Here is a 13,535-nt window from a genome sequence, read left to right on the forward strand (position 1 = left end):
AACAGAAAACATGACTGGTTACAGGATTCCTAATGACAGTTAGTTCGGGGCTTTGGTGCAAATCCAGTTGTCTTAGAATTTTCTTTTCTGTTAATTTACACACGACTTGGTTCCGAACGTGGTTGGAGGCAGTCACTTCATGGCTTGGCATTCACGGCTCTTTGCAAGCTGACCTCAACCTCCTTCTTGGGTCTCGTAGATGGGTGCAGTTTGTGGCCTGGCCACACTTGATAAAAGTACTGGCCGCCAGTTTTGGAGCTGCAGCTAGAGTGGCACACAGCAAAGAAAATATACTGACCAGCCCTGAAACCCTGACTCTGCCACAGACTAAGCTGCTCTGTGACCTTGGGTAGGTCCCTTCACTTTGGTTTCCTCATCTGTAAAATGGGCACGTTCAGAGTCTAGTCCTTCCATTGTTGTGGAGATGCAAAAATCTGCACATGGTATGCCTCAGCACCCTGTTGATGCTCAGTCAAGATGGTTATATTACCTGATTTTGAAACCGGCCCTCCACTTAACTGCCGACATGACAGGTAGCTTCTCTGGGCTGCAGTTTGACTATCTGTCAAACGAAGAAAATAACTATTCCTACCACATAACCCACACAAAAGGGCCAGAAAATTGAAGGGGCGTAGTGGCTGTCTGGAGACTGCAGCCAGAAACCCTTCCCCAGACGACAACTTTGCTTGTCCTTGAATTTTTCAAAATCAGTCTATTCCCACCTTGTCTTTTCTCACATTAATGGAGAAAGAGGGGCCTGAACACATCTCGCATGGTTAGGCTGTGATATCATAAAAGACACAGCGTTGTAAACCCCACACCCAGGGTCAAGGGAAACGCAGCCCCCAAAGAGCCTGTGTGTGGAGCTGGGGACAGTGGGTGGGGGAGGCTGGACGCGTCCACTATAATGAGTCAGGCCTTGCTCAGCTGGGTGTCGTCATCCCTGTTATTTCGGGGGTGAGATACAGCTTAAACTCAACAACATCACCTGATAATGCCCGAGGGTACAAAATCACCTAGTAATACAAAGAAGTATATTCTGCACAAAATGCGTTTCTTCGGTATGCAGCTAAATTTCCTAACATGGCAATGGGGTATTCAAATATACAGATATCCAGGAGCTGGCAAGGCGCCAGAGTGAGGAGTGTGTAGGGAGCAGCAGTAGACACGCTTCTGAGGTGCTGGGATGGCCCGGGGGCTGGGGAGTCTGTCGCCTTCCCAGCAGAGCTACCTCTAAGCCAGGAGAGTGAAGGATATAGACAAAGACCTTCTGGAAGGAAACTGGCTGTATCCTGTTTCCAGTGTGGCCCCTAGCCACTCTAAACCTTTCTGGGCCTTTTTTCCTTTGGTGAAACAGGAAGTTGGACTGGGGAACTTTTTCCCAGCTCTAAAGATAATGTCCAAAGCAGACGTGAGGCAGGCTGGAAGGTCTTGTTGCCCAGGTCTGAGGCTCCGGGAACCATCAGCAGTACCAGCTGGGTGACCTACTAGTACAGCCTCAGCCTCAGGTGCTGGGCTCAGGGCAGCCCTGGCATCAACGTCTCGGAAGCCAGGAAAAGGGCTATGGCTGTTCCCTGCAACCGGAAGGTCCGAAGCCTTCCCTGGACCCGACTGCTCCAATCCCAGCCTCCCCCAGCGCCCCAGGCTGCTGGGCCATCCCACCCAATGACCAGGTCAGGACTGACCAGAACAGGGAAACCGTTTCCTCCTGGCCTCACCCCAACCTCAAGCCTAGGGTCTTGCTCGGGGCAGACCTGGAGGTATCCCTGAGTGCATATAGGTTGTGAGTTGAAAGGACCAGAGAAAAGGACAAGGTAGATCCCGGGCCCAAAGGCTCTGGGAGGCACTGAGGAGCGGTCCCATGACCTGGGTATGTGGCCAAAGGCAGAACTTGTGGGTGGGGAGGGAGCCGGGGGGCCTGGCCCAGCTCCGCACCCTGGCAGAGTCGCTGCAGCAGGCAGCTGCCTGCAGCCTTCTCAGCTGCTGCTGCAGAAACAAGCCATGGAGAGGAGAAAATAAAGATGCGTGTGGGGTGGGGGGAAGCCTGGAACGAGGAGGGGGCTGGTGTTTTTTCTCGGGGTGTGGTTTCTGCTCAGTGGCTGGGTGACCATGGAGCTTTGGAATGTGGTTGGACAGTGGGTGGGGCAGGATGGGAGGGTTGGCCAGAGGCAAGGAGCAGGGACATTCGCCAAGAGGCCTGGAGCCCAGGGCCACCAACAGCTCAGCCAGAACGGGGCCTGCCATGGCACACAAAGCCTGGCCTCCACCCAGCGTCAGTGCTTTGATCCCAACGGCCTCTGGTTTTCAGAAGCCCTGGGAAGGGAGAAAGAGTTGTGAGAACAACAGAAATTAGGAGAGAGAGGAGAGGGCTGACACGGGACCGCATGGTCGTCTCGTCTGTAGAACGAGGCCGTTGTGACAGCGCGGCCCGTCTGATCCAAACTGAGGCTTTTCAGGTGAGGGATGTTGTCTCTCTGAGCCTCGGTGTCCTCATCTGTTAAATGGGCTTAGCCATCTCTAACTCCAAGGGTGCTGTTGGGAGGACGACGTGGGTAGTGCCCCTGAGGCTCTGGGCACAGTGCTCTGCAAGCGGAAGCAAGGGCGATTCCCCTGGGTGCTAAGGCGGCTTTATGCTGGCTCTGCCCCATGTCCAGCACCTAGCCGGGCCCGGTACCCAGTACACACTTGCTGATGAAGTAAGTCCTTTGCAGGAGTCACTACAGAGAGCCCCCTGTGCCCACTGCCCCTCCTGTCCTGTGAGCGCAGGTGCCGGCTCACACCACGAAGTGGAGGGTGTAGGTGAGCTGGTGGCCGTTGTCCCAGGCGTACAGCAACCGCTCCCTGGGGTTGTAGTCGATCTGGGTGGTGTACGCGTACTCGTTGAGGAAGGGCAGCTGCGGGTGGGCGTCCGTGCCCGTGTGCGTGTCAAAGGCGTAGGCCACCTGGCCGTCCCGCTGGTTGTACGTGTCCACGGCGTACAGGATGCCGCACACCAGGAAGCAGTTCCCGTAGGAGTTCCGCCGCAGCCGCGTCTTCCACGTGGTCTCGCGATGTACCGAGAGGTCGCCGGGGTCCAGGCGGCTCAGCACGATCACCTCAGGCTGGGCCCCGTCGCGGTCATCCACCGCGGGGTAGATGACCCACAGGCCGCTCTCGTCCACCGCGAAGTCGATGTCCGAGTGGCCGCGCCACTTCCAGGGTGTGGTGTCCTCGTACACGGCGTCGGGCAGCAGCGCCCAGGAGGCCACGAAGCGCTGGCGCAGGTCGTACTTGATGATGTTCTTGGTGAAGGCGCGGTTGTAGTAGAAGGCGCCCTGGTACACCACGTGGCCCGTGCCGATCCAGTTGTAGGGCAGCTTGTACATGTTACTCCAGCGTCCTGCGTGTGGAGGGCGGCTGGTCACACCAGGGTCTCCGGTGCAACCCTCCACCTACCAAGGAACCAGCGAAGCCACCCAAGGGCTCTGGAGTGGCTCAGCAAGCCCCAGATAGATAATGGGCCTGAGCTGGGTCAGTGATCTTATCTCTGCGGTTCTAAGAAGGAAGGACTTCTAGTGACCTGTTTGCTGAGGAGGAAACAGGCTCAGAGAGTTCAGGGTCACCCAGTTATGGAATGGCACAGCCAGGATTTAGAAACAGGCTGAGGCCAGCCCCTGTGTTTTGTCTCCTGCTGTTTCTTCTGTCTGGACCACCATTTCCCATCTTACCTACCTGGGGAAGGGCTCCTTAGCTTTCAGAGCCCTGGGCCAATGTTATCTCCTCCAGGAAGCCTTCTCTGATCTCCCCAGCTTGAGTAAGCGCCTCTCCTCTGGCCTCCCACAACCTTTTGTCTTGGCACCCTTCATTGGTTTTCCCCACGCCAGCCTATGCACCCCTCGGGGCAGGGACCAGGTCAGTTTGATCTGGCAGAGGCTGGACTTCAGCTGTTCCAGGTTCCGTGTGATACCACAGCCCTCGGGGTAAGTTCAGACCCTTCCCTGGGGCACACAGGCCTGTCTCTCATTACTCTGCCCCCCACCTCCCGTCTACGTCACCACACTTCCTCTCGGTGCCAAGCCTTTGCACACACCGGGCCCTCTGCCTGGAACAGCTTTCCCTCTCCCTCTGCTCTTCTTCCAGGGCTCAGCGCAACATCACCTCCTCTGGGAACTTTCCCCTGGTCTCCAGGCTGGGTTCCCACGGCCCTCTGAGCGATCCCTCTAACACTATACTCACATTGTTTCTTTCAGTCTCCACCTCCCACATAAGACTGCATTTCTGGAACGTGGGTCATGTCTAAATGACCCCTTCCTCCCACTGTGCCCCAGATCCGATAACCGAGATTCTGTCCTTCCCTACCCAGACCTTGCAGCTCCTCTAAGCCCTGCGGCCGTGCTCACCGGGAAAGCAGGGTGATAACCCCCACCTCCTGGAGTTATAAAGATGGCATGAGCTGACTCACATGGTGGTCAGCACATAATAAACACTAGTGGAAACGCTAGAGTATTGTTTTCCTCGACAGTAAGTTATACTCATGAGGGCAGGGCACGTCCATCTCGTTTGCTGGGCATTCCAGCTCCTGACACGGTACCAGCACGAAGGGCATGCCGCCCCCCCCCCCCCACTCCCCTCCTTGGGGTGGCTGATGATTTGGAGCTGGCCCAGGCTGGGGAATCCACAAGGCAAGGAAGGCCAGGTCCCCACGGGGGACTCTCCCAAGGCTACCTACCCCTTGCCCCATCCCCATCTCCAGGGCCCCCAACCTTGCTTGAAGTTTTCCAGGTTGCGGAACTCCACCAGGCTGTTTCCGTAGTAGTAGTTGGTGACGTAGATCCTGTCGTCCAGCGCGGCAGGGTCCTTCATCCAGGCTCCCTCGTGGCGCCCGTAGCTGTGGTGCCTCACAGGGGGGTCCACGGTCCGGAGGGTGCCCTCACAGCTGGCCTCTCTGCCTGTGGGGAGTGAGGGATGCAGCATTGGTCTGCAGACCCATGGCCCTGAGTCAGAGCCACAGTCCCGGGACGGCTACCTGGGTCTGACTGAAACCCCTCCTGATGCTGTTGGCAGCCTTTCGTGTTTTCTTCCCTCGTGATCAAAGCCATGTCTGATCATTGTGAGAAACAGGGAACATTCAGAAAAGGAGAAAATAAAGACCATTCAGAAGTCCATTAGCCAAAGAAATTTTCTAACATGTTATATTTCCTTCCTTTTCATTACATGTATAATTATGCAGATATACTTTTAAAAACTATGATTCTTCTGAATATAGTTTTTTTTAAAGATATATTTTTATTTTATTTTTTTATTTTATTTATTCATTTTAGAGAGGAGGGGGGGAGAGAGAGAGAGAGAGAGAGAGAGAGAGACGGCGGGAGGAGCTGGAAGCATCAACTCCCATATGTGCCTTGACCAGGCAAGCCCAGGGTTTCGAACCGGCGACCTCAGCATTTCCAGGTCGACACTTTATCCACTGTGTCACCACAGGTCAGGTCTTTTGAATATAGTTTTATGTATCCTGTTTTTTTCCCCCTTCACTGGGCAATTTCTCACATCATTAAATAGCCTTTTAATGATGTGATTTCAAGGTTCTACCAGGCCACCAGCCATCTGTACCCTTGTATTTATTAAACCAGACCCCTCAGTGTTAGGCCTTTAGAATATGTTCAGCTTTCTGACATTAGAAATAGGCTGCAAGGAAACAAGTTAAGCTGCAGCTGTTGTCCAAATCGCTGCTGGCTCCTTAGGAAAGATTCCTAAAAACGGAGCGTGCGCGGACCAAGGATGGCTGCTGTGGCGGGCAGCCAGGAGGCCCCTCGGAAGGGTGGGCTCGATGACCTAATGAGGAGGACCTGTACCAAAAGGCACAAACCCCAGACCACGAATGTGGGCACAAAAGCAGAGCCAAGCCCTGGACAGAGGAAATAAAGAAGTAAAAACAGTTGTTGGATTTTTTTTTTTTTTTTTTTTTTTTTTTTTTTTTTAGAGAGGAGAGGGAGAGACAGAGAGAGAGAAGGGGGGGAGGAGCTGGAAGCATCAACTCCCATATGTGCCTTGACCAGGCAAGCCCAGGGTTTTGAACCGGCGACCTCAGCATTTCCAGGTCGACGCTTTATCCACTGCGCCACCACAGGTCAGCAGTTGTTGGATTTGATGATGGGATCCTAGGTGACTTTTTAAGAAGAATTTGCTGCAAATACTACCTGTTTCACTATAAGCGTTGTCAAGCTTTCTCTGTAAAGGACCAGACTGGAAATATTTTAGGCTTTCCAGACCATATACCTTTGCCCTATCTTCTTCTTCTTTTTCTTTCCTTCTTTCTTTCTTTTTTTTTTTTTTTTTACAACTCTTTAAAATGTAAAAACAGCTAGAGGGCTGTACATAAACAAAAACACTCTGCAGGCTGGGTTTGGCCCAGTGGGGTAGTTTGCCGACCCCTGTGGGGGCTTACTCACCTTGGCTGGGGACTACTGGGGGTGAAGGCGGCTCAGTGGGCAGGGGGCTGGTGGTGGGCGTGGGAGTTGGTGTGGTAGCTGTGTTTGAGGAGGGGGTCCCAGGAGCCACGTCTGCCCCCTTGGAGGCCCTGGGCCCAGCCTCCTCATGCTCAGCCGAGTTGGGCTCGGGAGGCCTGCCATCTGCCCTGGGCGACAGCTGTTCCAGCCAGGCAGTGCCCTTGAGGGTGTTGTCTGTGGAGAGAAGACTCCGAGCTTAGTCCCAGCAGCACCTACTGATCTCAGCTAATCCCAGGGGTCCTCCCCGGGCCAGCGGGCTCCCCACTCTGGGGCCACGGGGAGTGGACAAGGGAAGCCCCAGGGAGTGAAGGGCCTTGTCCAACAGGCTTCGTGGTCGGCAGACGGGCGTCGAGCCCCAGCTGAGTGGCCTTAGCCCCCCCCCCCCCCCGCCCCGTGTGAAAGGAGAGTTATAAGGCCTGCCGTGTGAGGCTGTTGTGTTGATTAGAGGAAAATGTACACAAACCATTTGCATAGATTCTGCCAAATACGTGACCCTTTTCCCTCTGAAGCGACAAACATTGTACTGATTCTTTCACTTCCTAGATTCAATTCCAGGAGGCAGAATGCCATCGCCAGACTTTCTCCCCGTCCTGTGCTCTGGAACCCGCCCTGTAGTTTCTCCTACCTGGTACTGGACACTTCAGTCAGGGAGGGGCAGGTGCAGCCAGCTTCCCGGCCCCTTCTGGACCCCACGTCTCCCACTGTCTCTCTCTGTCCCTCACTCGCTTCTCCCACCTCTCGGCTTTCCTGGCAGCCCGCCCTTCTCTCCTCCCACCCCTGCTGGCACAAGCTTTGCTCACAGGACTTTTTCAGCATCCATGGGACCAGGTTTGGAGCCATCTGGGCCACCTCTGGCCCACACAATTCTCTGGGCTGGAATGGATGTGGTCTGGGAGGGAAAGTAGGAAGATTCAGTGCCACACAGGAGGGACAGAGTCCTCAGCTCCAGGGACAGAGCTATGAAGGGGTCTAAGGTAGGCTCTGCAGCCTGCTGGCTGGGTTCTGGTCCCAACAACTCACAGCGAGACCTGGAGCCAGTCCCTTCCCCTCTCTGAGCCTGGTTCCTCACCGGGGTCAAGGGTGACAATGGTGAAGGTGCTCAGAAAACTGCGATGCCAGGGACAAAGGGACTGTGCTATTGTTACTGTGATGGGGTGGCCCCTAGGGGTTGCACTGAGGCCCCTTCACTCCAGGACAAATCCCTGATTTCCTCCTGTCCTCTCGTGGTGGGACTTAGCCAGGTCCCACTGTGGTGCAACACAAGAGTCCCTTGGAAGTGGGGACACACCCTCTGATCGGAGGTGCCTCCCGGGGGCATGGCTTCGGCCACCTGCCAGTGCAGGGGCTTGTTCCCACGGGTCTCCCTGGCAGAGTCAGATGCCTGCAGCTGTTCTTAGGCAGTGTCCCAGCAAGGGGTCAGAGGCTCTGTGCCGTGGCCAGGCTGAGCTGGCAGGACTTGGGGCCAGCAACTAGTCCAGGGGCTGGGAGCAGAGGTCCCTGAGCCCTGAGAGGCCAGGAACTGAGGGAGCTCTTGAAGGAGACAGGTTCCTTACAGTTCCACCCCCCAGTTCCCCTGGACATGGGCCCGGCAGAGGGCCTCACTGGAGGAGGCGGTCTGCAGGGCCCAGGAAAGGGGACAGCAGGTGTCTGTGCAGGGTCTCAGAGGGAGAGTCAGGCCCAGAAATTTGGGTACTCTCGGAACCCTTGCCTCTTGTTTCTCAGTTAATTATTCTGTTGTTCTTCACTGTGCCCCAGCCAAGGGCTGCAGGACAGCTATGGGTGTCTGGGGGCTCTTCTCTGGGGAGAGAAGTGGGAGGTGCTGGCAGGGCAGGCCATTGTAAGGCCAGTCTGGAAACAGGAGGTGCCCCGGAGGGCCCATGTCACCGTTCGGAAGCCTGGCCTCGCTGTGGCCCCTGCATTCTCCCACCCCACTGCCACAGCGGCCTGGCCGTGGGTGTGGTTTTCCTCCCTAGACTGTGAGCTCTGTATTAGGCAGAATTTCTGGGCAATATGGCCAGTACGCAGGGGACCTTCGGCACATCTCTGAATGAAGAAGGAAAGTCCAGTGAGGGTGGAGATGGCTGTGAATACGGGCAAGGAACCGAGTGGCCCACGGTGCTGATATCATTTCACCCTCAACAACCCCACGAGGAGAGATTATCCCATGTGTGCATGAGCAAAGGGCACCCACAGGGGACCAGTGGAGTTGGAATCTGGGGCTATAGAGAAGACAGTGGATTTCTGTGGGAAATCCTTGGGGTGTGGCCATCCACCAGCAAGCCCCTGCTCCCCAAGGTTCCAATCCCCCTCCGACTCACCAGTCTCAGTCACCTCCTTCCTGCCCGCCTTGTAGTAGGTGATGCCTCGGATCACTGCCTGCTGCTGGGCCAGGGCCCGGGGCTTGGCTGTGGGCTGGGGGAATCGGCCGGGGCCGCCCTCCCTCCTCAGCTTCTCCATCCTCAGCAGCTTCTCCTTGGGAGGTTTTGGCAGGGCCCTGTCTACAAAGCTCTTCTGCATGCTGCCGTACTTGTTGCTGTCTTTGCCTTTCCCTCCAGCTGTGTCCTGGGAGAGAAGGAGAGTCTCAGACTTGGGGGCTGGCAGAAGGGATGTTGTGGGGGGCATCATGGAGGCTCAGCACATGGGGGCTTGAAGTGGTCATCTTGCTCTAGGCCATACATCCCAGGTGCTCATAAAGTCACAGCTTTTCTTTCATAGTGGCTACATCTGACTGGGGCATGCCTCAGTTTCCCCACTCAGCTCTCTAGCTCCTCTGCAGTCTTGCAGGCCAGCCTGAGCGGTTAGAGTCCGGTCCCATTTCCTAAGGCTTGTACATTCCCCGAAGGGAGTTCACTATAATGGTCAGAGGGGAGGTAGCCAACCACCAGATCAGCGTCTCCTCTTTCTCATTCATTGGTCTTTATTTTTTTAAAGTTTATTTTTCCATAAATTTGAGAGAGAGGAAGGGGGAGGGGAAGAGAGAGAGAAGCATCAACGCATTGCTCCACTTAGGTGTTCCATTTTTAGCCATGCACTCATTGGTTGCTTCTCCTATGTGCCCTGACTGGGGATCGAACCTGTGACCTTGGCACTCTAGGACAATGCTCTTATCCACCGAGCCACCTGGCCAGGGCTCACTGGTCTTTGTTTATGGGCAGGAGAGGTTCTCAGGCCCCTAGGCATAGTGACCAGCTCGTCCAGTGTGCCTGGAACTTTTTCAGTGTTGGCACGGAAAGTCCTGCATCGGGGGAACCCTCAGCCCTGAGCTGACGGGCACAACTGGGACAACTGGTCATGAGGCATTTCCTCAGGGCAGGCGGCTTCCAACATGAACCAGTTTTTATTTATTTATTTATTTTTAGAGGGAGAGGAAGGGAAAGAGGGAGAGAGAGAAAAAAGCACATCGATTTGTTGTTCCACTTATTTACGCATCCATTGGTTGATTTTTTTGCAGGTGCCCTGACCAGGGGTCAAAACCAAACCTTGGCATGTCAGTACGACGCTCTAATCAAGTGGGCAACCTGGCCAGGACCAGTTTCTAACATTTTGTGAATTCTGTTATTTTCACTTCCTTTGAAATGCCCTTGATGCTGGCTTGGCACCAGAACACAGGGCCTGTGACGTCAATCATTGTTAGGCAGAGTGTGCAGGAGATACAGCAAGTACAGTGTGTAGGCCTCTGCGTGACTCATTCGCGCCTGTGGAGCTGGCAGGGGAAGGAGCCGGAAGCCAGCTCTGGGCCGAGGCTCCAGGCTTCCTCCCAGCATCTAGGTGGTCCCGTCTCAGATGCACATGGCCCCACCATCACATTGTCAGCATAGGAAGCTGAGGGGTGGCCATGGAGAGCGTGGGCTCAGGGGGCACACACAACCCATTCCGGTCCCAGCACAGACACCCTCTCCCAGCGTGACCTCACTCCCCGTTTCCTCATCTGCCAAATGGGCTGTGGTCATCCCTCCTCACAGGTGGTTATGGGATGGATGGAGATATAATGTCTGTGAGGAAGTCAGGTTCAAAGTAGGGCCCCCATCAGCTTCCTTAATCCCCCACTCACCAAAAACAAGGCTGCTGTGGGTGTGGGCTGTGCCGTGCACGCAGGTGACTGGCCAAAGGGGCAGGGATGGCACTGAACCCTAGTCTTATCCACTCGCTGAGCCACACACCCTGGTGCGTGTCAACCACAGAAAGGAGCTTTCGTACAAGTTGTCCACCCAAAGGGGCTTCTCTTTCTAATTTATCTGCCCAGAGGAGGGCCTTTGTCAAATTAGCATGAAGGTATGTTATAGGTTAAGGGTGGTCCTGTCTGGTGACAACACTGTTCACTTTGTGCTTGGAGCTTGACTATGGAATGTTGGGGTTTGACGCGGGAGTTCTTCAACCCAGGTGGGGCTGGATGAAGAGGTATTAGAGGGCGGGGGTCCCCACGGCATTGCCTGTCTATCCCTGAGCAGGCCTGACCCAGCCAGGGGGCCAGCCACAGCAGGGGAGGCTAGAAGTGGTCTGCTGTAGCAGACTGGGTCTCCCAGGGCCGGGCAGGGAGGGTCATCTCTGTGACCTTGTTCCCACCAGTTTGGAAATGGGAATACCATTCTGCCAAATGTTTGGCTCAGGGATCGGACCCCTTGGCTGGATCCCACGCCTGCGCCCAGCTCACCTGCTGGCTGTTCACTGAAGAGCAGGCAGACACGCTCCGCGCCCCGTCCTGCGGTGGACTCGCCAGCCGGGCCAGCCCTCCACCCTGTCCTAGAGCCCCAGACCCCACCCAGCTGGCCTTCAGGGCTGAGGTCCTGGCCTGCTGTGCTCCCAAGCCCACCCGTCATCAGAGCCACGGTCTCACCTGTGCTTTGCTGCCAGGGCCGGTGTCTGGGGCAATGGCAGGGGCTGCGGCCGAGTCCTTCTGCAGCAGCTGGAGGCCCAGGCTGGAGAGCTCCTTCTTGATGCTCATCATGATGGTCGACTGGTTCTCATAGTGCTTCAGCTGCTCGCCCAAGTGGCGCATGCTCTCCCTCATCACCTCGTTTTCCCGGCTCAGGTTGGCCTTGATGCTCTGTGGGGGCGGGACCCGCGGTCTTTCCAGCCCCTCCGCTGGCCTCCCCACCCCTCATCCTGCGGGGACCCCTGGGCTCCTGCCATTGGGCTCCGCTGCCCGTTCTCGCCGGCAGGGGCAGCACCAGGGAGCATGACTGGAATACAGCGTGCTGCTAAGAGACCCTGTAGTTATTTTTTACTTAAAAAGTGAATGAATGAAACAATAGCTAAAATATGTTCACAGTACTAAACTAAAAGATACAAATGGGTACTAAAAATGTCTTCCTCCCACCTTTGTTTCCCAGCCAATTGTTATGGATTTTTTTTTTGAACGCTTTTTTTTTTCACATGAACCCATCTTGAGGACACTTCCATGTCTGTATACAGTGCCCGCCACTCCTTTACTGGCCACACAGGAGGCCACTGTGTGGACCAGCTATAATGTATCTAGCCAGTCCCTATGAATACATCATTTAAGTTGCTACCAACCTTTTGCTACTTTAAAATTACCTTTTAATTTCACAAGTGACACATAAATACCTTCTTTTAATAAAATGCTCAAACAATGAAACACTTTGGGGTTTTGCCAAGGGTGAGACTCTGATCCCCCCTGGTCCCCAAGTCTCCGACTTCTCTCCAGGGTGGCGCTGGCTCCTCCCACAGCCCCAAGCCCCACTTTTACTTCTCCTGTCCGCCCATCCCCCCTGGCTGGGGACCCTGCCTGGCTTTAGCAGCCCCCAGCCACCCCCTCATGGCCCTCGGTTCTGAATCCTGCTGGAAACAGGACGGCTGTGAGTCGCCACGTTCCTCTCTATGGATCCTCCAGCCCAGCGATCCCCATCGCTGGGCTGTTGCCCAGGCTGACCTTGTCCATCGGACAGGACTCAGGAAGGCTGGGTGGCCTGGTCTCAGCCCCAGGTCCTAGGCCCCAGCAGGTCTGGAGGATATGTGGAATTCCTCCGTGTGAGTCTGCTTCTCAGTGGGAAGCAGGAGAAACTATAGAGTCAGATGCAAGAAGCACCTCTTTGCTAAGAAGCCCTGGAGCATCAGTATTAGGAGTTCAGGATTTCACTGATAGGAATCTTTATAGAGGAGAAGATAATCATAAAAGTGTTTTTTTCCTGCCTGACCAGGTGGTGGCACAGTGGATAGAGCATCGGACTGGGATGCGGAGGACCCAGGTTCGAACCCCGAGGTCGACAGTTTGAGCACGGGCTCATCCGGCTTGAGCACAGGGTCTCTGGCTTGCACGTGGGATCATAGACATGACCCCATAGTTGCTGGCTTGTGCAAGGGGTCACTCGCTTTACTGTAGCCCCCCGGTCAAGGCACATATGAGAAAGCAATCAATGAACAAGGGACTGCAACAAAGAATTGATGCTTCTCATCTCTCTCCTGTCTGTCCCTTACTGTCCCCCTCTCTGTCTCTGTCACAGGGGAAAAAAGTGATTTATGCTAGTCAGTCCTGGGTGTGAGCAGATTCAGGGACCAAGTAGCAGCAGGCAGGAGTCGAACAGAGCCAGGTTCAAAGCCTTGCTCTCCACTTCCTGGCTGAGTAGCCTTGAGCTAGTGACTTTACCTCTCTGAGCTTCAGTTTCCTTACCTGTTAAGTGAGGATCTTTACCAAAATAACAACTATCAGGGTGACAGTCAGAAGCGCTAAGGAACAGGAGAGTAGATTCTAAACTGGATCACAGGGAAGACAGTAGTCAAACTGCAGGAGACGATTTTGTCAACCTCGGCACCACTAGAGTTTGCCAGGCAGCTGTGCTCTGGGGGGGCGGTCCTGGGCACTGTGGGATGTTCAGCAGCACGCCTGGCACCTCCCCAACTACAAGCCAACAACACCCACCACCCAAATCTCCCAAACCGTGACAACCAAAATGTCTCCAGATATTGCCCGTTGTCCCCTGGGAGCAAAGCGGAACCTGCTTTTGAGGGAAAGGGCTAGAGGGAGCGAGCTCCTCCCCAGGGAGCCTGTCTCCACTTCCTCCCACGTTAGCGGAGGCTTTTCTTCACGGACTG

General features: G+C 55.1%; 1 protein-coding gene across 1 annotated transcript in view; it reads right to left on the reverse strand.

Annotated features, from left to right (window-relative positions):
• Positions 1-508: 508 nt before the first annotated feature.
• The window catches only part of OLFML2A (olfactomedin like 2A), a 30,759-nt gene continuing 17,732 nt past the window's right edge, over positions 509-13,535 (reverse strand). Inside the window, exons 4-8 of the mRNA XM_066367182.1 lie at positions 11,320-11,529; positions 8,804-9,047; positions 6,429-6,659; positions 4,743-4,928; positions 509-3,379 (exon numbers count right to left, since the gene is read on the reverse strand). Of these exons, the coding sequence (XP_066223279.1) occupies positions 2,775-3,379; positions 4,743-4,928; positions 6,429-6,659; positions 8,804-9,047; positions 11,320-11,529 (1,476 nt within the window). The 3' untranslated portion in view covers positions 509-2,774. The remainder of the gene's footprint in view (positions 3,380-4,742; positions 4,929-6,428; positions 6,660-8,803; positions 9,048-11,319; positions 11,530-13,535) is intronic.

Source organism: Saccopteryx leptura, chromosome 2, assembly GCF_036850995.1.
Source record: "Saccopteryx leptura isolate mSacLep1 chromosome 2, mSacLep1_pri_phased_curated, whole genome shotgun sequence".
Lineage (NCBI taxonomy): Eukaryota > Metazoa > Chordata > Mammalia > Chiroptera > Emballonuridae > Saccopteryx > Saccopteryx leptura.